This window comes from Orbicella faveolata, unplaced genomic scaffold (assembly GCF_042242905.1).
Source record: "Orbicella faveolata isolate gen_17 unplaced genomic scaffold, um_ofav_v1 contig_47, whole genome shotgun sequence".
NCBI classification, from domain to species: domain Eukaryota; kingdom Metazoa; phylum Cnidaria; class Anthozoa; order Scleractinia; family Merulinidae; genus Orbicella; species Orbicella faveolata.
In genome coordinates, this window is record NW_028301577.1 from 20,867,876 (window position 1) to 20,890,231 (window position 22,356).

At 41.0% G+C, this 22,356-nt stretch overlaps 2 protein-coding genes across 2 annotated transcripts; one reads left to right on the forward strand and one right to left on the reverse strand.

Annotated features, from left to right (window-relative positions):
* Positions 1-361: 361 nt before the first annotated feature.
* Positions 362-7,823, forward strand: LOC110055293 (tRNA selenocysteine 1-associated protein 1-like). The gene is made up of 12 exons (XM_020761669.2): positions 362-667; positions 789-886; positions 1,845-1,944; positions 3,068-3,120; positions 3,216-3,279; positions 3,815-3,857; positions 4,021-4,048; positions 4,395-4,514; positions 4,843-5,062; positions 6,023-6,062; positions 6,790-6,848; positions 7,340-7,823. Exons 1-12 carry the CDS (start codon positions 644-646, stop codon positions 7,418-7,420), a joined length of 930 nt encoding a protein of 309 aa, XP_020617328.1. The 5' UTR covers positions 362-643; the 3' UTR covers positions 7,421-7,823.
* Positions 7,824-8,556: 733 nt separating this feature from the next.
* On the reverse strand, positions 8,557-21,942 carry LOC110055292 (uncharacterized). Its single transcript, XM_020761668.2, has 3 exons — positions 21,525-21,942; positions 18,116-18,268; positions 8,557-17,663 (listed from the first exon to the last, which is right to left on the reverse strand). Exons 2-3 carry the CDS (start codon positions 18,248-18,250, stop codon positions 9,309-9,311), a joined length of 8,490 nt encoding a protein of 2,829 aa, XP_020617327.2. The 5' UTR covers positions 18,251-18,268; positions 21,525-21,942; the 3' UTR covers positions 8,557-9,308.
* Between the last annotated feature and the right edge of the window lie 414 nt (positions 21,943-22,356).

Below are 22,356 nucleotides of genomic sequence, written 5' to 3' on the forward strand. Positions count from 1 at the left end.
CCACTCGCTCTAAAGAAACTAAAAGACTGCTAACAATCTATCTTATGTAATTTTCAGTTTCAAGGAATTGAACCTCCTTGCTTTTCACCTCAAATGCCTCGTACTCACGTCTAGAATTCCCCCTCCTCTATCTCCCAGCTCTATCTCCCTTCCCCTCTTCATCCTTCTCTCCATCCCTCCTTTCTTCGGCCATTTTCACCTCCGTCCTAGTTTATTTTTGATGTATGCAACAGTCTTTACGCTTTTAACATGAATGGCAGAAACAAAACAACGCTGAACTAACAGAGACAGCTGAAGATCTAGCCGAGGACCCTGGGAACGAAGTTCACTTCCTTCGAAGGAAGAGCCTGCAATAATATCTCCTTGGTCAGCAGTTACCACTTACACCTCAAAGAAAGAAAGAAGAAAGGAAGAAGAAAGCGTAAATTTCACGTGTTGAACTTTTTGCCTTGGAGAAGTTTTACTGTTTCATTCGTTTACCATAAGATAAACCTCGATCTCTCAGTAATCTTAAGAGGTTTATGAATGCCGCTTTATCGATAGAGGGCGCAAAATTATTGCTAAACCTCCACTGACAAGTCACACTAGACACGTGTCACCGAGTTGTACTAATACTAGCTTTTCACAATCTTCAACCGGCAATATGACCAGTTTGTGGATGGGAGATGTAAGTCACAAATCGCATGACAAATCTTGTTAGTTTTAACAATAGAAGGTCGGGATTTTTGATTAAATGTGCACTAGACAAGGGTTTTGTGCGGTTTACTTAAAGCCTCGATCTTTGACAGCTCGACACTTACATGGATGAAGCATTCATCACCAGTGCTTTCGCAGCGATGGGAGAGGCAGTTTCATCGGTGAAGATGATCAAGAACAGGGCCACAGGGTAACGTATTGCACCTACATTTTAACGTAATCTAGTTGTAACTATCTTATGCTGATTACGTGCTATATGGCGAAGTCACGTGCTAGAAAGAAAATGCTGGTCCCAAGGGAAAACGGTGGGTGAGACCCTCAGTGTTCACCCCGCCCAGGTGGAGGGTGAGAGTCCAGGCGAAGAGACATTCACTCTTTCCTTTGCGAGCAGTCCGGATTATTTAATTCAGCATTGATGATAGCATGAAATTTTGCCACAATCACACAGCTGGGAGAACCAGTCCTGGTTTTGACAAATTTTACTTGCACCTCTCTTTGATAGTCAGGTATTCGCTATCCAGTAAACAGATAGCATCTGACTGAAACATTCAATAATTCGTTGTCATAAATTGTTATATCATCATGGCACAACCAATAAGGTTGCATAGGCTAGCATTTTCAGGACAAAAACTGCTGGCTCAGTCTGATCTTGGAGACAGGAATTTTCCATTAAGGACATTCACATGAAAATTTTCAAGTCAATAGTTTTTTTCTAAATTTTTACTGCAGTCAGATAATGAGTTACTTGTGTTAGGAATGCAAAAAATGCTGCCAACGTTTTCACAAAACTTAACCCTTCAAGAGGCATTTGAAACCACCGCACAGATAAACAGAGTTAAAATCATCAGAATTTGATGGTGCATTTTGTGAAAAAAATGCAAACTTCTAATCAATAGATTTTCTTCATTTTTTCACGAAACATATATAATAGATCAAGGGCTAACCCAGTGTTCAAACAGTTGTTATCATAGGAAGTTAACATCTTTGTTTTCCTGCAGAGCTACACATATTTGTTTTAGTATAGTATGTTGGCATGTCACATGTACATGTTAATGTCATGAAATATGTTCTTGAAGCTGTAGTTTTCTTTTTACTCCAGGGCTCAGTACGCAACACATATCAGCTTTGTGTTTTTTTTTCTTTTTCAGGACTCCAGCTGGGTACTGTTTTGTTGACTTTGGTGACTATGCAGGATCACAGAAAGTCATGGCTAAATTAAATGGATTGCCGATTCCTGGAAGCAATCCTGTAAGTAGATCTCAAGACCTTTGATATGTATCGTGTTGCTTCAGAAAAATATGGTAGTTTTCTTCTTTAGTATTGAACCTCGTGCCTCTGAAAATACCAATTTAACTTCCTACTTTCCTTTTACGTAAATCCTTGAATTAGCACCTCACCTCAAATAAGTGCCCTCTTCGAATACATGTAAGCGCCCCTCCTGTCGGCCAAAATTTAAAATAAGTACCTCTCCTCAAATAAGCGCCCCACTCCCCTCTGCATTTTTTGTGGAAGAGTACTGAGACAACAGAAGATGTATAGTATTGGCCATGTTTAATCACAAGCAAGTGATTATCAACTCATTCAAGTACTGCGCATTGACCATAGCAATGGATGTTAGTGAAGATCGGCTAATTCATCGCTTAAAGACCTTTTGCAGGAGGCAAGAGAGACAGGATCCTTCTGAGACTTCTGAGGGACTGACACATACATTTATTACAAAAAACTGATCATGTCTGACCACGATTTGGGGAAAATCAAATAAGCGGCCCCCTTGATTAAGCGCCTCCCTCAAATAAGCGCCCCCGTCTTCTCCTAGATTTGAAATAAGCACCCTGGGTGCTAATTCAAGGAATTACAGTATTTCAGTTTTGACTTTTCAAATTCTCCTCTTCCTCAGAAATTTCAATGACCTTGGGGTGGATGTGAATATTTTTTGTAACTGCATATGTTGCAGTTTTCTCTTATTAATGGTGTGGAGAGGTCTTGAAAAACAAAAAAAAATATCACTACATAGACAAGAAATAGACAAAATTCAGATAATTATTAAAAAACTTAACACGAGATCCAGTCTTTCCCAGAAAATTTTTTATTCAATTTACCTCTAAAACTTTCAGTTATATTTATCTATAATAATGTTCTCAGAAATGTGAACAATGCAAATCAAATCATGTAAGTTGTTAAATTCAACGATAGGATACGGTTCCTGTCTTGCAATAAAAAAAATGAACATTCTCTACTAATCTTGTGTCACTGCTATCTAAAACATTGTTCAAGAGGGACTTGTCAATAGTTTTATAGTCATTATGATTAAATTATAATAGTGGTTACAACATAATTGTGAGGCAAATAATAATTTTTCCTTTTTTTGTAGATAAAACGATTCAAGTTGAATTGGGCTACTTATGGCAAGGACTCATTTTCCCAGTGAGTAACAGATATATAACTCTGTTAAGTGTCTTATTTTAGTCTGCTTTCTTGCAACATACCATAGTGTAAACCAAGGAAATTTGTTCTTTCAGGGGACCAGAGTATTCAATATTTGTTGGTGACTTGTCTCCTGATGTTACTGACTATGCTCTTCAGGTAATTAAACATTGTAGAATTGATAAGAAATGGTATTACAAGTGGTACAAGGACCAAGCTTTTTTTAAGGCCAGTTTTGGCCGGTTGAGGAGTCAGTGGACTAAAAACAGTCATGTCACATATATCTAACCCTTATCTACCCTAAGGTCCTGGGAACCTGAGCACCTAGTCACTAGTAAGAGTATTTTGCATTTGACCAAAACTTTGGTGAATTTGAGACAGAAGCAATTGATAGGGAAACCTCATGGCAGAGTTTATGAAAATCTGACGACTGTCTAATTTCCAAAATGTGAACCATTCAACAGAGAATGCTCGCAGTTGGAGGGGCAAAATGGATTGGAAAGAAATTTCGCGGATGAAAGATCAAAATTTTTGATCAAATCAGAAGTCCCTCTGGATGTAGAGTCCACTACTCCAGCTATCAGGCCCCTGGACCTTCTGTTGTTTGTGTTCAAAAAATGTGTTTTTAAATTCAATTTTGTGAAAAATGTTTAGAATCTTACAATATTGTTGTTTTTTTCTTTTCAATTTTCAGGAGTTTTTCCAGAGACATTTCCCCAGTTGCAAAGCTGCTAAAGGTACTTTTTTGTGTTAAAAATGAATCCAGAATAATAATGATCTGTGATTGGGCAACCTGAACATGATCGGACTTCTTGACCTACAGTACATGTATACACACAGAATGCTTAGAGGTGAGAAAGCACATAGGCCATAACCAATGTATTGCTTTTTGCATTGCAGTTGTTTTGGATGCAGCAGGGAACTCAAGGTAAGTTTTAAATGGTATTATAATATATAATTATGTTGTATGAGAAGTAGGCGGTGTCCGTTTTATCGAGAGTCAAAACAATAAAATTGCCATTTTGGTACCATGAAAGTGTCTGTAATTCCATAATAGGGAGAGTCCGTAATAGCAGGAGTTATTTCCAGTCAGACCATTATACTGAAGCTTTCACTGGGGACCTGGATTTTGTCTGTAATATTGAGCGTCCGTAATAGCGGGGTGTCCACAAGGCGAGAGTTGACTGTAAATGGTTTCAACCCTGGAGTATCCCAATCAGTCACTTGCAGTAACTACATTCAGTTGAATTTAACACACTATTTATGTTTTGCAGAGGATATGGTTTTGTGAGGTTTAGCGATGAAGTGGAACACAGGAAAGCCATGATAGACATGCAAGGAGCTGTAGGGTGTGGTTCAAAACCTTTGCGAGTCAGTGCTGCAACCCCCAAAAGGTACCACATGACATTATCGCTCTGTTTTTTTACTCAACCCTTGTAGTACCAAACCTTACTGATATCAATAAATTCATTTGTGGTTCACTGAGGGTCAGAATTACAGTGGTCAATTTAAGACACTCTACTCTAACAGTGCCTCATTCATTAAAGTTCAAATGACAACTGTCAAACGTTGAGTTTCGTAACAACAGCACAAACAACTACAATGTAATTATAATTTGCTACATTACTAGTTTACTGGTGGGGTCAGGGGGGGTAGGCGAGTGCGGTAGTTGTAGTTTCCCTAGTGGCTTTGTTCTCACACAAAATGTTGTATTTATTGTAGCAGACCTCAGAGCAATGCAGGTAATGCAGCCACGTCATACAGCACTGCTAGTGCTGCAAACCAGCAATACATGCAGCAGTACCAGCAATACCAGCAATACCTGGCGGCATGGCAGGGATACCAGCATCAGCAACAGCAACAACAGCTACAACAGCAGCAGTACTATCAACACTATCAACATTATCAACCGTACGGACAGACCGCTTACCAGCAACCAACAGTAAGTAAATAAATTTACAATATTTGGAGAGGAAGCCACATCTGCCTTAGCTGGTTTTCATGCATGTGGGTTCTCTAACCTGGTCAAATTGGGATTTGGCAATGTTGGTTTTTGTCGAGGAAAGAAAAGCGGAGAACCTGTAGAATAACCCGTGGAGCAAATCAAGAACCCAACCCACGTATGGAACCGGGCCGGAATCAATCCCGGGCCACATTGGTGGGAGGTATCTCACTACTGCACCATCTGCTCTCTCAAGTGTGTATGGAGTAGGTCAAACTCAAATTTTTTTTTTTCAGGTTTATCTGCTCCCAACCTAGGTTAATCTGTTTCAACCAGAAGATAACCCTCTAACTTATATTCATGTGAAATCAATTTGAATTCATTACCTTCATCAGGATTGCTAGTGAATGAATTCAAGTTGTTTTCTGTGATTTTGACAGGTTTACCTCAAAACAAGTTGACGGAATACTTTAGAGTGCTAAACCTGTCTTTCTCTTGGCCAGCTTGAACAATACTGATAAGCAAGAGGAGTTTAAGGATTAGAATGGGGCAAAAACATTTTCAGAATTACAGTGTATTACTACCTGTCAAACATGAGAGTGTTACCTTGTCTGCCTGCATACCTGCCTGCCTGCCTGCCTGCCTGTATACCTGCCTGCAAATCTTCTGGCTCAGTGGGAAGTCAACTCTCATAAGGTTTCATTCATGTTTGGTCTGGCATGGTCATTTGGCAAGAATAGTCAATTAACAATTGTGGACTGTGACACATTATATTGGAACCTGTTTTAAGAAGACACCTTGTATTATGCACACACATATGGGAGTGCCAAGGGTGTCTGCTTAATACAAGTTTGACTGTGTTAGAAACTTAAATGAAGCCATGATAATGAAGAAAACTGAAAGCAACTAATATCTCGTTGACCCAGACCCGTTGATTTCTTGTTTACTTTCTGCATGCAGAGTTACGAAGAAACAGTTACAGTGGATAACACAGCAGAGGGTAAGTACAAGTCATAGTGGCTGATAAAATATTGATTCAGAAGTAAATCTACAATTAATTAGTATTGCACGGTAGTTGCTAAAACGGCAACCTTTTACAACGATAGGGTTGTAAATGCTTGAATTCATTCAGACTGTTAACAGACGATAAGCTTGTGTTGTTCGTGGGGCTTTTCTTTTCTTTAATTTCAAAAATGGTACGTGGTGGAACCACGCCTTGCAGCCACCCAACATCACTTTATAACCCAAAGGTGGTCGTATTAAAGGATTTCCTTGCTTGGTGAAGGGGGTTGGGTGGTTTTTGAAATCATTCCAGAGTTACAGTATTTGGCTACAGTGATTCTGTTAATTGTTGTCGTTGATCAATTTTAGATTTTAATGTATTTTAAAGGTTTAACATCTATTTTCTCAGGGGACCCTCCTGAAAACCACCTTATGGTGATTGGAGGCGTCCTCTTAAAATATTATGTATTATGTATTATTATTATTATTATTATTATTATTATTATTATTATTATTATTATTATTATTATTTTAAGTCCTTAAAGTTGGGGCTGGGGCTACATGACGCTTTAATCAGGGCTAATTTTAGTTTCAAAACCACTCATTTGATTTGTCTAGAACAGCAAACGACAAAGGAGTCACGGAAATCTGTTAGAGAGTAAACAGGACTTCAGGACAAACTTTAGTAGTGTTGATCAGTGGAAACGTTTCCTTTCTCCTTTCAGATCCCAATCCACCTCTCGATATTACAACAGAAAACAAAAACATTATTTCAAATGAAGCAGTAAGTTTTACAAAGCTTTCTTTTGATTATTCCTTACCTAGAGAGAAAGCACCCACCAAAACCCATCACTGAATCTATCTTTTGCCCAAACTATATGTTTCACCATACAGAGAGACATGCATACCAGTTTAGGACTTCCTCCAGAGCTAACTAACAATTATCAAATGGGTTTAAGAAGACAGAGCAACACGAGGCTTTGCGCGACCCAGTCACATGGTATAAAATCAGTCTTCTGGGAAGTGCGTTACTCAGTGGGAATTCTGACTACATTTTTGTACACTAACGCGAGACACTCAGTGTGAATAGTTTATTGAGGACGCGTCAGTAAGTTATATGTTAGTCAGTCAGCTTTTAAAACAAAAGCTTAATGTAGCAGGGCTGATTCTGTACCAAGTGACTAGGTCGTGTAAAGGGCCTATTGTGTGCATGAAATGAAACCTTAGTCCTTAGTCTGTTTATATTCAGCCTTGCTTCTTTTTGTCTTCCAACAGGAACTATATTATGAGCTGGAGCAGTCAAGATGGCAGCCGGTAGAGACACTCAACTCGGGACCTAAGCCTCTTGTTGCATAAGTTGCAGTTCACTAGCATTTTATTCTTGGAGTCCTCATTCATAACCAGTACTTTGATATTTTAACTTATTGTCGAGCAGTTACGGACCTTTTAACTAAGCCACGCGTCGTGATACCGTTCCCAGTCAAACAACGTTTTCATTTGAATATTAGCAACATGTGGTCGACTTAGACATCGTTATGCTTTTGTACCAAAGATGGAACACGTGAAACTTTCAGGGAAGGGGCTCAATTGGCATCTACACTTCTACACATGTACTAACAAGCTGTTAAGAAAACTAAAACTTTTCTTAACAATCCGTCTTTTGAGCGGGAGGTGAATTGCACGCCACAAGAGAAACGCCTGTCAAGGAATTCTTTCTCTTCAGAACTTTGTGGTTGTGTAAAAAAAAAAAAAAACGAAAGCATGCAGGAATTCCTTTTAATAATAATCCAGGTCCTTCAAGTTGTCTTGAATTTCACGGAAAAACCATGTGTTCTTAGTTATCTAAAAATATATATATATATATATATATATATATATATATATATATATATATATATATATATATATATATATATATATATATATATATATATATATATATATATATATATTTTACATTCAATTTCTAGTTCACAATTTTGTGTTCATGGTTTCTCTGTAGTGTCGATTAATTGTACGGAATCTACATGTTGATATATAGATTAATCTCGTTTGGATTATGGGGTGCGCTTATTAAGTCTTGGGAGGACTCAAAAAAGAGTTGTGTTCAGACCTCGCGTGCTTTCACTCTTCGTTTCTTTTTCACTAGCGGGGGAATGGGACCGAGGTTGGCCTGCTTCTGTGAACCGAAACGCTGAAGATGTAGCCGCGTTCAGTCGGGGAAACAAGTAATATTTTTGGCTTATTTACCAAACCAGCGGTTTCAATACGGGGTATTTTTCTAAGCAACATGACACGTCCTGATAAACGTCGTATAATAATTGGAACTCTTCGGGCGTTTCACGAGGATTTGCCAAAAGATTTACTTGCTCCGCCGACTTAATTGAAGCATTCACCTTACTTTGTGTCACAAGTTTCAAGTCTCTAGGCGTTCCCTCTGGTAGAGAACGCCTGGGAACTTGCCTGCTTTAGGTCTATATAAACCAGTTCACTTTAACAAAATAACAACGTATTTATTTATGCGTATAACTTCTAGAATATATGCTCTTAAGAATAAAGCTGTTAAATCCTATGAACGTCATTTACTCTTCTTTAAAATTGACTTCAATTCTTTTAAAAATTCTCTAAGCCAACGAAAATCCGTTTCAAATTGAAAACAACTTGGCTTAATGATTTACGGAAGCGTACTAGAGTAGCCTTTTTTTGAGTCTGAAGATGTTGCTGCAATGAACGATCTTGTAAAAAACAGTTTCTGTTCTGTTGTGATATAAGGTTCCTTGACCGAGAAAATGATAGATGAATTTCACGTAACTGAGGATATTCCTTTGATACAGATGTGTTTAATAGAAAATGCTCCAGGTAGTTCGTGGCCGACCTCTACAGTTATAGTTATTGTTACTGGGTAATAAATAACGTTTTATCAGCTTCATAATTATCGCAGTTTGCGAGATAAATATGTACTTTCATAAATCAAAACGTTTCTCGGAGGACGGTAGACTGCGTATTTTGGGCTCCCTGTGAGATGATTTCCACGGTCAATCTCCTGCTCATCGACGTGTTGTAGAAACCGTGTTGTCCAAATCATGCGAGACCAATATGGAGTTTCATAAATGGAAACGCTTCTCTGAGGGAGAGAAGTCCCGTATTTTGGCCACCTTGTTGGATGATTTCGACGGTCAGTCTCTTGCTCATCGACGTGAGTAGATACCTTCTTGTCCAAATTATGCCAGACCAGTATGGAGTTTCATAAATCGAAACGCTTCTCTGAGGGAGATAAGTCCCGTATTTTGGCCACCTCCTCTGATGATCTCACCATATGACGGTCAACGTATTCATCAACGTTCAGTAGATACACTCCCGAGACGCGTTCATTCCGAAGCAGGCGACGCCGCGCACTGGCGACCGCTGCTCCTGAGATCACCGGTTCTGAACGCGCTGAGGACGGCGAATCGATACCGCTCTCCTTGGATGGGTTTCTATGTAGAGGAAACAAGGTTTCCGCTATGTATTGAGCGGTACCTGAACCTCTTGCCATATTGTCTTGTGCGCGTGTTTTTAAGATTTCTTGCCCTCGTATAACGTGACGCGGGGGTGCATCGGGTAGAGAAGCGATTTCAGACGTTATACGAGAGATGTCTGCAAGATTGAACGGTTCTGAGCGTTCGCCTGTGCCATTGGCTGTTGAAGTCCGCGGATGATTGGCACGCGGGTGGGTGTATTCGTAGCTTAATTTCCGAAGCCAGCTCGCATCGTAGTCGACGCTTGACACGTATTGGGATGACGGCGCTTTATCCAGTGTGGTATGTGTACTTTTCTTGAATTCTTCCATGTGAGGTCCACCTCCAGAATGCCTTTGCTGGAAAGTACGCTTTTGCGCATCCGTGAAGTCATTTCCTGGCAGTAGCGCTCCAGTCGCCGATATCTGTTTTAATTCTTCTTCCAGTCTACGCTCCCAATCCTCCTCTAAGTTTTCTAAGCCATCTATGGACTGCGTACTGTAGAGTTCGAGGTCAGAATCGTCGTCCAAGTCTATGTCCCAGGAGTTCGAGTCGTTTGCCATACCAAGGTCGACGTCCGAATCAGAACTAAGGTCTAACCTGGGTACGTGGACTTCCGACCGGTTTGCTCCAGTTTGCTCCTTTTTCTTGGTTGACGAACGCTTGGACTTCTTCTGTCGCCACAACCCTCGCGACTCGGAGGTCACAGTTCGATCGCTTGTTGGTTTACCACCACGCAAAGAATAATCACTATGCTGCTTCAAAGTTGCGGAATCGTTAATCGCCGTATTGGTGCTTCGACCGTAGGATTCTGGTGCGTAGGCTCTTTCGACGGTTTTGTCTCTTTCTCTCTTTAAAGTTTCCTGTAAACTTGCTTCGCTTGTTAGAGGAAACAGCAGATTTTGTCTTGAATCTCCAAATGCCTTTCGATCGGTTGGTCTGGGAGAAGGGTCCCGGAGTAGAATGTTATCAACGTCATCTCGCCTTTTGGTTTCGTCTAAGATCTCTTTCTCCCTCTTCAGCTGGATCTCCCTCTCTTTCAACCGTCCGATCCATTTTCTCTCCAGATCTCGTCTTTGGGAAGACAACTCGCTTTCCAACTTGTCCTTCTCCTTCATCTCCTTGTCGAGGATCTGCTTTTCTTTGGAATGCCTTTCCAAAGCGATTTTCTCGCGCGTGATCCTTGCATTCAGGTCTTCCACTTGTTGTCGCTTGAGCGCCAATAGCTCTTTTTCTCGCCTTAGATTCTCCTCGATGATGCTCTCGTAACACTTGGATCTTGCACTGTCTGAGTTACTGCTGTTTTGAGGGCTGCTGATGCCCGCTAATTGCCTGGAGAGCTTTTCCTCCACAGCTTTGTGCTTTTCTCTAAGTTGCCAGAGTCTTTGTACCAACACTCTCCTTTGCTGTTCCAGATGGTCCAGTTGGCTACGCAGCATCTCTTGGAGCCTGCGATCCGTGAACTCAGCAGAGTCCATCATTCTTTTGATTTCGCTGATCATGTTCTCGGTCTCTTGAGCATGGCTTTTGATATCCTCTTCCTGTTTGACCTTGTTCTCTCTTAGTTCTTGAAGCATCTCCACCAGGCCGTCCCTGCTGAAGTGTTTTTCAGGCGACAACGACACCGACATGACACTAGTTTGGTGTATCGACGTCCTGCTCGTGTCGCCGAGTACTCCAAACTTGGTCTTTAAGTCCAGTATTTCTTGTCTCAATTTTAGTTCCAGAGTGTTCTTTTCTTTCATTAACTGTTCCATCAATTTGATGAGTTGTAACACGTGAGAACCTTCGCTAAATGTTTCCGACTCGCCAACGCCGTTTGCAACAAAAGGTGACCTCTTCATAAGGTTCTTCAAGTTTTCATTTTCCCGCTTGAGTCTTTCATTTTCCAGTTGTAGCTGCTCGATTGTCTTTTGCCCAGCACCGAACGAAGTTCCTCGAGATTTCTCGATGTGTTCACGAAGTTTTCGATAGAGTTCCGAATTTTCCCGACGGACTTTTGACAGTTCTTCAGTTGCCTTATTCAAACCTTTCTGGTGACTGAGGGCTTCACCCTTACATGCATCGATGCGGTCAAGAAGAGTTTTAATATCCCTCTGAAGCTCTTTTATCTCACGATCTTTCTTTTTGATGAGTTCTTCGCTTTCAAGAAGTTTTGACTTATATTGCTGCTCAAGTGATCTTCTGTGTTCGTCCATCTCATCTTGCTTTTCTCGCAAGAGACGCTGAAACTTGTGATCGAATTCTGCACGTAACGTTCCGATGTCTTGCATGTGTTCTTCAGTGCGTGACTTGGACGCGTTCTGTTCCTGCACCAAGTCTTCAAGTTTCTCCATGAGCTTACTAAATTCTTCAGAGTGTTTCTTGTTGATAAGGTCCTCCCGTTGCCTAAATTGCCGCTCAAGCTCGCTCTTCGTGAAGTCCATTTCCTGTTGGTGCGCATTGACGGTACGTCTCATCTCTTCCTTTAGACTCTGCACCTGGTCGTTAAGCTCGGTGTTCTCCACCCTTAAAGACGCCAACATAACTTCATATCCAAGCTTAATACTTTCTGTGTCGTCACTCTCCTGGAAAGGTTTGTTCTCGGCAGCAGACAACTCTTCAACTCGAGATGACAGCTGCACAACTTCCACACTCATCTGTTCTTTCAAATTTTCGCACTCTTGAATTTTGTCCTGCAGTTGTGCTTGAAGAATTTTTAACTCAGCTTCGTGTTGGCTAGTGACGGTCTCTTTGAGCATGCCCAGCTCAATCTGCGACTCTTCCAGTCTAAATTTCAGTTCCCCGATCTGGTTTTCGTTTTCACTTCTCGTCGTTTCCAGTTGTGCGATTTGTTCCTGAAGAGTCTGATTGATATGCTCAATTTGCTTCTTGTGCTCACTCTCCAAGGATTCCTTCTGGGACAGTAGCTCCTTATCATGCTGGGTCTGGAGATCGGCTTGGAAAGCACTCTCGAAGATGAGCTGGTCTTTCAACGTTTCGATTTCCTTTTCGTACTCCTCTTTGAGCTGTTCCTTCTCTTTTTTGACCTCGTCAACTTCTTGCGCAGCATGTTTTAGTTGTGTTTGACTCTGTTTTAACAACTTGGTTTCTAATTGGGTCAAATCGACCTTGTGCTTCTCCACAAGAGAGTGTCTTTCGGTCTTGATTAAGTCAAGCTCTTTATTCGTGGTATCCACTTTCATTTCTAAATCAAGTTTCTTTTTCTCGAAACTCGTTTCCAAAACTTCTAACTGTGCTTCATGCTTGCTCGCTTGTTCCGTCATTTGCACTTCGTGTTCTTCGTCTTTCAGTTGATTTAACTGCTCGAGATTTTCCACCATACCTTTCAAGGATTCCACCTCAGCTTCGATCTCTTCTCGGCTAATCCGGTGCTCGTCCTCCATTTTGGCAAAGATGTTCTCGTAATTTTTCTTCAGCTGCTCAGTTGTTTCTTCATACTCCTGCTTTAACTCACTCCGTATGCGTTCTAGATTGTGAACGTATTCCGAACTCTGGTTTTGCATGAGTGCTCTCATTTCTTTCTCTAATCTAGATGCCTTGTCTTTTTCCACGTCGAGCTCACTGCTAACCTCTTTGATGGTCTCCTCGTGTGCCGTTATAGTATTGTTCTTCTCTAGTACAATGCTGTCCAGTTCTTGTAGTTTTGTTGCGTGGTTATTTACTTCTTCTTTGGTTTCCTCCAACGTCTGCTTTATAGTTGCGCTTTCATTTTTCATAGAAACCAGTTCATCTTGCAGCACTTTTTTCTTCTCTTCAAAAGCATCTACCAGTCTTTGTCTATCGGAGTATGCTTCTTCAAGCTTTCCTTCCAGTTTCACTCTCTCGCTGCTTAGCTGCTCTAACAGGTCAGCGACTCTCTGTTGCAAGGCTTCCTTTGATTCGACCTCGGTATTAAGCGTTCTCTCGAGGCTGTGAAAAGACGAATCACGGTCCTCGACCAGTCGTTTGTTTTCATCTCGAAGCTCTGTCACCTCATTCTCTAATTTCTCTACCTGGGCGGCAAATTTTTGACCAGAACCTTTTAAGTTTTCCTCGGCGCTGCTCGCTCTCTCCGACGCCTCCTCTAATTCATTGACCAGAACTTCTATCTTCTCGTCGTACATATGAACAACTGCTTGCTTTGCGGCATCGAGATTTTTTACCATGGTTTGTAACTTCTCCTTCTCATCGGTAGCATTGTCTAGTTGTTGTTTCAGGGCTTCCTTTTCACCTTCCATCGATTGAACGCTTTGTTGGCGCTCTTTTTCACTCTCGTCGAGACGAGCAGATAAATGTCGGACTTCCTCGTCTGACGTCTTCAACTTTTCCTCATAAGTCTCCACTAGTTTATTGATGTCAAGTTCGCTCTTCTCCTCCACCTTCTTCAGCTCCTCTTGCAACCTCGAGGCCTCTTGTTTTATCGTAGTGAGCTCAACTTCTAAAGACTCGACCTTCTCTCTGTATTCTTCCAAAGACTGTTCCCGTTCTTTCTCACTTTCGTTATCAGTTTTATTGTTTTCCTCTTCTGTAATTTCTAAGTTGGAGATCTTTTCTTCAAGACTGCGCACTTTCTCTTCGTATTCCGCCACAATCTGTTCCAGTTTGGCTGCATTTTCCTCGGTCAATTTTTCTTCCACTCCAGTCAAATGTTCTTCAATTTCTTTCAAGCGTTCAATTTCCTCTGTGAGCACGTTACTTTCCTCTTGTGATGAGCTTAATTTTCTGCTGAGATCATCATTTAACTTCATCAAGTCTTTTATTCTGGTTTTCTCGGCAACAAGTTCCTCGTATAGTACTCTAAGCTTCCCTTCGTATTCATCTTTGAGTTTTTGTCTCTTCGCAGACGACTCCTTTGATAGTTGCTCTCTTTTCTTGGCAATCTGTTCCTCGAGCTCCTCTTTCAAACTTTCGAGCTCTTTCTCGTGCTGACTCAAAAGTACACCAAATTTGTTCTGCCCTTCGTCTTCTAGTTCGTTTATGGTAATTCTCTGTTCTTCTGTAAGTGTTCTAAGAGTCGCCAGTTCTTGCTCGTACCTTTGTCTTTCTTCTTCAAAGTGAGCACCACGGACCATTTCAACTTCTTTTTGGAGCGCTGCAATCTCTTGAGAAGAACTAGAGTTGACCGCTTCAAGTTCCCTTATTTTAACCGTGAGGGAGTCTATCTCTTCTTTCAATTTTGAAACCTCTAGCTCGTAGTTTTCTTTTTCTTTTTCCAGTTTTCGGAGTTGCTCTACTTCAGCGCTGAGATTTCGCAAGATGTTTAATTCCGACATGAGGCCCTCCACGTCTGTTGCATGTTGTTCATCGGAAATTTTCTTTGCTTCTTCAAGGCGTTCAAAGCTTTCTGCTGAAGTCTTAAGCTCTTGCTCGAGCTCTTGCAAGCGTTCTTCTAAATTCTGTTTTTCTTTACCAAGACTCTCTCGAGTTTCAGACCATTCAGTCTGTAACGTAAATATTTCCAGTGCGTGTTCGTCTCTAGCTTTCCTAGAAGCACATTCTAGATCTAAATGTTTAGTCTGAAGCTGATCAAACTCATTCTGTATCTTTTTCACATCTTCTTCAAGCCTTTCTTTCTCGTATGAAAGACTAAGCAATTGTTTTTCGCGACCTTGGTTTACATTACTCTCTTCCTCCAGTTTGGACCTCAGGGATTCCAATTCTTCGCTTTGCTTGTTGTCTAACGCCCTCTTGGCCTCCTGCAGCTCGAAACAATTGTGTCGAGAATCCTCCAAGTCTTTCTCTAAATCTGAGATTTTGCCACGCAGCTCTTTGATCAACTTATTGTCTATCCCTTCCTTTTTCTGCTCCAACTCCGCGTATGCACTGTTCGCCGATTCTAAACCTTGGGTAAGTTCCAAGATAGTCGAAGACAGCTTGTTTTTCTCGCTTTCCAGATTCTCAGCCTCGGCTTTCTTTGTCTCTAACTCGCCTGTCAGCGTACCTATGGCAGTCTTCAAGTCGTTCATTTCAGTTTCATACTTCTCCAACAACGCTCTTTTCTCCTCCTCTAGGCTTGCAGCTTTTTTGATGTAGACATTAACTTCTTCGTGGAGAGTTTTTATCTCTCCTTCTTCCATCTCGTCATACTTTTTCTTCAAGTTAGCAAGTTGCGCTTCGTAGTTTTCCATCAACGACTTCTTCCCTTCCTGCAATTCCTGGAGTTTGTTCTTGTAGAGTTCCAGCTCACCTTTAAGGGTAGTCAAGTACTGCTCCTCGATTCCTTTATCTTCCTTGTAACGTCCTTCAACCTCGTTCATCTTGCTCTTTAACTCCGACAGATCGCGTTCGTACTTTTCGGACAGCGATTGGTTTTCTTTTTCTAGTTCAAAACACTTATCTTTGTAAGGTTCCAGTGCCTCTTTCACTTCCGAAAGCTGTCTCTCGAACTGTTCTTTCTGCTGTGCTTCAAATTGCATCTTCTCTTGCATGAGAACTTCTCTGCTCCGTTGCTGAACTTCGTCCATTTGAACCATAATGTCAGATACTTGTCGTTCGTATTTGTCTTTCAGTGTTTTGTTGCTTTCTTCCAATTCAGACCTCGTCTTTCCAATGTCTTCCTCGTATAACTTTCTCCAGTGCTGTTCAGTCTTGTTCAGCTTCTCGTTCAGTTCGCTTTGGTACCTTTCCTTCAGCTCGTTAGCCTTCTTTTCCACTAAGGCTTTACATTGTCGCCGCATCTCCTCTTCGATCATTTTCAATTCCTGTTGCTTTTCAGCTTTGAATGCTTGCACCTGCGCCTCCACCGTATCCATTTGTCGCTGATATTCAACAACTTTGTCTTTCTCGATGCGCAGCTCTTGCTCCAAGGTCTCGACTTTTGAACGGTACTCCTCCTTAATTATGACTACCTGCTGCTCTGTGGTGTCTTGTTGGATGACAGATCTTCGGCGTTCTTCGGAAAGCTCTCGTAATTTTCCCAACAACTCGGCCACCTCTTGAGCGTGGCTGTCCCTGAGGGCTTGAATCTGGTCCTCCATGTCCGCTGTCACTTGGTCCAGGTCGTTTTGATACTGGCTCTTCAACTGGCGCTGCAGAGACGCAATCTTTTCTTCGTTCTCGTTCTTCTGACGCTCTAGTTGTTGCTCCCACTCTTCCTCCATCTTGCTGAGACTTTCATCCAGTTCGCCTTGATACTCCTCGCTCAGTCTCTTGGCGACTTGTTCGATCTGTTGCTGGTAGTGAGCATGAAGCTCCGCTCGAAGAGCCTCCATCCCAGCGGTATCGCTTTGTCCGTCATGACTTAGGACAATGACTGACTTCACATTCATAGAACCTTCTTCTCGGTCGGCACCTCCATTTTCCACTTCACCGTTATGCACGCCAGAGTTTGAACTTGCGGTGTTGTAACCTTTATTACTTGTGTCCTCTTTCAACTTCTCCTGCCTCAACTTCTCTTTAAGTTCTTCAACTTCAGCGTTGGACTTTTCCAATTGCGATATAATGTCGTCTATTTCCACCTGGTGCTGATGCGTGAGGCGATCTTTCACCGCCATAATTTCAACCCGATACTTGGTCCGCTCCTCTTCCAGGAGATTTTCTACGTCGCTATCACGATTTTGCAGCTTCGTCTTCAAGTCCGCATTCTCTTTGACATATTTGCGGCGCGATTCTCCGCTACTCGAGTCGTCGCTACACTCCGCTCCTGTGCTTTCCTCGTTCTTGTCAATCCGCGCTCGTAACTCCTCTAGCTCCGTCTCATACTGGCTTCTTACCTCGTCCAGGCGCTCTTCAACCAATTTCTCAAAATCCAGTTCTCCATTTCCCAAACGAGCACGAAGACTTTCAACCTCCGCTTCGTGTTTGTCGAGCTCGTTTTCCAACTCCAGCTGCGCTTCAAGTAGCTTCTTCTGCAGGTTGCCAATGTGATAGTTTTTGTCCTCAATTGTGGTCCGCAACTTTTGAATCTCTTTCTCAAATTCCGCTTTCAACTTCGAACACGAAGGATCATTGGAGTCTTGGGAAACTGGTGCTTGATTTAAGTGCTCAGAAAAACTGGTGGACAACACCACGAGTTCCTGTGCGTGTTCTGCGTTCAGTTGCTCCTTCTCTTTGATCAGCTCCTCAATTTGACCTTCTAGGTTTTGAACATCTTGTCTTAAAGTGTCTCTCTCTTCAACTACCTATAAGATCAAAGACGACAGGTATTAAGTTAGAGTCAGAAAATGTTTCAAGAGTACTGGCCTACGTGTAACCGTTCCCACTTCCCAGTTTCCACGGGGAGTGGGTACGGCTACACGAAGGCTACCTGAATATTCAATGTATCTTGACATTGGACGTGCGCCATAGGAAATGCAGGAGAGTGAACACACTGAACCTATATTTGACGTGATTTCAGATGGGGAAGGTGGACGGGGATTACAATAGAGTGTAATGTCAAACACAAGCTATAAATTTCACAAGCAAATGACTTCATGGAACGTTTTCAGGTTTCTATGGTGAACAAACAAATAATCAAATGGTTGCCTAACATGGACATGACCTCCATGAGGATGGCCCAAGTTTCTTTATATGCTTCCAAACGTTACACCCTTACCCCGTCTACAAGGAAGATTCATAAGCTATTTTGCCTTACCTGTTGAAATCCTTTGAGCTTCATTTTAAGTTTTGAAATCTTTTTCTCCATGTGCAAATGCCCAGTAGACCCAGAGGACTCTCCAGACTGCTCCTCCTCAGTTGACATCAATCCTCCACTGTCGCTGTCATCCATTTCGTAAGACAGTTGTTACTAATAGGCAAAAGAAGAAAACAAACATTTGTTGAAAGTAAATAAGCCTGTTAAAGGATTAAAATTGTTAACTCCTGCCCAATTCCTGTAAACCTACAGTTTTGTACCACAGGACTTGAAAGTCACAGGACACCCAAGCAGGGGATGGTGACCCTGTGTGTATTTTTAAATACTTTTTGGCAAGCTCAGAATTTCCATATTAAAGAAACATCCAAGTGTAAAACAGATAAGAAGTGTACTCAGCACCCAGAACTTTTCAAGTTGTCAAAGAAATGTTATAAATCATGTCAGCAGGTGAGGAAATTAACTTTGCCAGCACAAGAGGGCAAAGTGGGACGAAATGGAAGGTGAGTAACTTTGGAACACAGATATCACAAGTGACACACTTATTAAGTCCCCTCCCATCCCATTTCTGTGTAAGGCGAGCATAACAAATGCCCCTCCTCCCCATGGGTGTTGAGTAGAAGAATTCCATTCTGGCAATGTAGTGATAACCCTATCGAGGCAGGGTTTGTGACTACTCGTAATAAAATTCCAGTGAGAACGATTCTGAGACTAATTAGTCATTATCAAGAAGAATGTTTCAAAGGGAGGGGGCTCTCTTTGTGAGAATGTAAAATCCCCCAAAAATCTCCTCCACTAGTTATTTTGAAATCTTCATTCCAGTCCCCGAGTCCCTAGTTTGAGTCCCCTAGAACCATAGCTGGGTTGATGCAAAATTCTAGTACATTTGTTCTACATTTCAACCTCAAATGAAACTGTACAAGGGTGTCACAGAAGTGGTTATTGACACATTACAAAACTAAATAGCAGACTTGCACTTCTCTGTCTTACTTATATGGATATTATTATTAATAGCTTAGTTCTGTTATGAACATTTACCTATTGTAGTTCTGGATTGAGGCCATACAGATGTTGTGTCTGACTCATTATATATGTCATTTAAAACAAAAGGATAGTAACATGAATCGATTATCAGGATACCAATCTTATGACCATGGGAGAGCTCTCCTGCTTTTTGCATTTTGCACAACAAACTTTTGAAAAGAATATTCACAGAAAATGAGGTAGTCCAATATATTGTTTTGGAGTCCAGAGAGCAGCTGATCAATCACATGAGTGCAGCCTGAATTGAACACTGTCTCATTTACATCACTTCACTTTAAAAAATATTTTACTGGCTGCAATAACAAAATATAATTATACAGTACTTTATCACAACAAATTTCCAACATCCCTAGACTGTGCCACTTTAGTGTAGATAGTAATATACAGGTAGAAAAACTTCTAACTGTAAAACAGATGAGAAGTATTTTTCAAACAAATAATTAATTAGAAATCCTGTCAATTAGTAGGGAAATTAAATTTGTTCACAAAAAAGGCAGGTTGGGACAGAGTGGAAGAAGAGTACAACTCGTGAAATTAGATACCTCATGTAACACATTCATTCTGTTCCTTTAAATCATCTCTCTCTGGAAAGATATTTTTAAATTACCCAACACAGTACTAGGTAATGAGTACTACATGTAAAAATTATGAGAAAATTGGATACGTTTTGAAACAAAAACTGGCATTCACGATGTTACTATACGTCCTTCTTTGAATTCAATTTGTAAGTACAATGAATTTGTTTTGGTTTTTGTGTTTCAACTAATTAACCCTTGAATGCCTCATATGGCTATGTTTACCAACAATTTGATCTCAGTTTCATGTTAAAAAACTGAAAGATGTATATAGAACAACAATTTTCGATCTACATGTAGTTTATAGCTGTGTTCCCCAGCGTAAATGCATTCAAACAACATTTTTTTTAACGTTTGTAATTAATTGTTATGCAAAACTCGAGTGGCCTGTGCATACAAACACGACCGAGCGACTAATATACAAATGGTAATGAATATTTTTCACGAAATATATAGATGACTCATGACTTTGAAACGTGACTTGGACAGAGTAAATAGATTGAAAATCTAGCCGGGGTTGTATTATGGTCATCACATTTTAATTGTGTGTCGAAATCGTAAAATGACTTCTCGTCGAATTTGACTTGTTCAATACAAACGGTGGTCACGCTTTGACAACAATTTCCAAAATGTTTTCAGTATAAACAAATTGCATGGCAATCTCACGAGGCGCCTCTATACTCAAATACTGGGGTAGAAAAATTAAAAATAATGTCTTCAAGTTGGCAAATGTCACTTTTAATAGTTAACCACGTATATTTCACCTGCTGCAGCGCGCTTAAAAATAAATTAGAATCTTTCATGTTCCGCAAAAATATATTGTCAGCGACGAGTTCCGACACTTGAATATATTCAAACCCTACTCTAAAACCGCATTTCCACTCTGAGTTCAATTCTTGTGGACTTGTGAAATGTGACATTGAATTTGACTTTTAAGAAACTGAAATGTTGTCACATTCGCAGAGCACTGTCGATGAATTGTCTATATTTTTGCTTTAATGGCTCCGATCTTGGCCTAAAAAGGGCCAAACATTGCCCACGGCTATAATGATAGGTCGTTAAATATTCCGAGTGATCTGACGTTGACAAAAATGTCTCTGATGGGGCTAAAAAAGAGAAAGACTTCTCGATCCCCATGGGATTTCATTAGTAATTGTAATGACAGTGTAGTGATAATACACATGTAGAAGCCAAAACGTAATTCGTTGAATCAAAGCAGTACATCGTGATTAAAACATTTTCAACATGTGTAGTATTCATCTTGTCGCTCGACAAGTCATGCAGTTTATCAAATATTGTCCACCAATACAGATAAATATTTGATAAACTCCGTATGTCGTTTCCCTGAAATTTAACATGGCCAAGTTTGACGTCTAACGGAAGTAGATGTGCTGGCTTCAAGACGAAATCGGTCATTATGTTCAGGTGCCGATGTCTTCATTGTGAAAGAATACATGGCTCGAGTTTGACAGGAAGACACTTTGTTCAATTTCCATATAATACTTTTATAAAGACTCGATCAGTATAAAACCGTGAGTTTGCACTTTTTTGTGGTAACGCTGGAGATCACAAGGGGACAATGTGCTCATGACGACAGCTTCGAACGTACAAATCGATCGAGGCCTTCCATGAATCAGTTCGCGATATTGGAATAGGCAGAAGTCGTAGGGTATCTACGTGTTTCTTTCAGACTGCTTCTAAATCAAATAAAAGTTCTCAAACGTTCCAAAATACAACACCTTGTTAGTTTCACAGATGAAATGTAAACATTACAACCGTAAGCTCGTTCGTACCTTTGGTCCGCGGCTTTACTCGTCTTTGTCTTGGTTCTCTAATCCTAATTTGAGTTCAATCGCAGACACATCTCGACTTGCCGGCTTTCGCTTCCCTGGAGACCGTATGGAGATAAGAGTTCGACGATCTGGCGCGCGATTTTCGAAACTCAACAAGTTTACTTTTCCAAGGTCGAATTACAGTTGAGAGGGTAGAGTCGTTGTGGACATGCCGGGTTTTGATTTCCAACACCGGAGCGCAAGAAGTCCTTGAAATCTGCTTGAACTCGAACGCCAAGAGTCCTCCTTCCGAATATCAAGTGAGTGATGTAACGCTGTAGCTGCTGAGGTGGAAAAATAGAACCACTTAATGCCTCCGCGCTGATATACACAACTGACAGTCACGAATGGATATGCACGCTGTACGTCCACCGCCAGTGTTGTGTTCATGTATTCGCGAGTCAATTAAAATTGACCAATCAAAACGCCGTATTCGGACACCCTGCAAACAGCCCTCTATTGTCTGTGTTGTGGAAGCCGCTCGATCATTTGCATTCTGTCGTTTTACTGAAAAGAGCCTCTCGATAGAGTCTCAGTGAATGTCAAACAGTCTTGACAGGAACGCTCTTTAGGTCGATTTGAGATTGCTCTGGATAGAAATAATGTCAACATTTCAAATTCTTGAAAAGCACAGGAGACAATAAAGGCAATGCTGTAACTTGTTTCGTTTATAAAACGATTCAGCAAGGCAATACCATGCAATACGACTCTTTTTGGCGATTGCGAGATCCACTGAATTCTAAGACAATATTTATAGCATAACGATTTACAGCTTTAACTGGGAGTGTTGTAA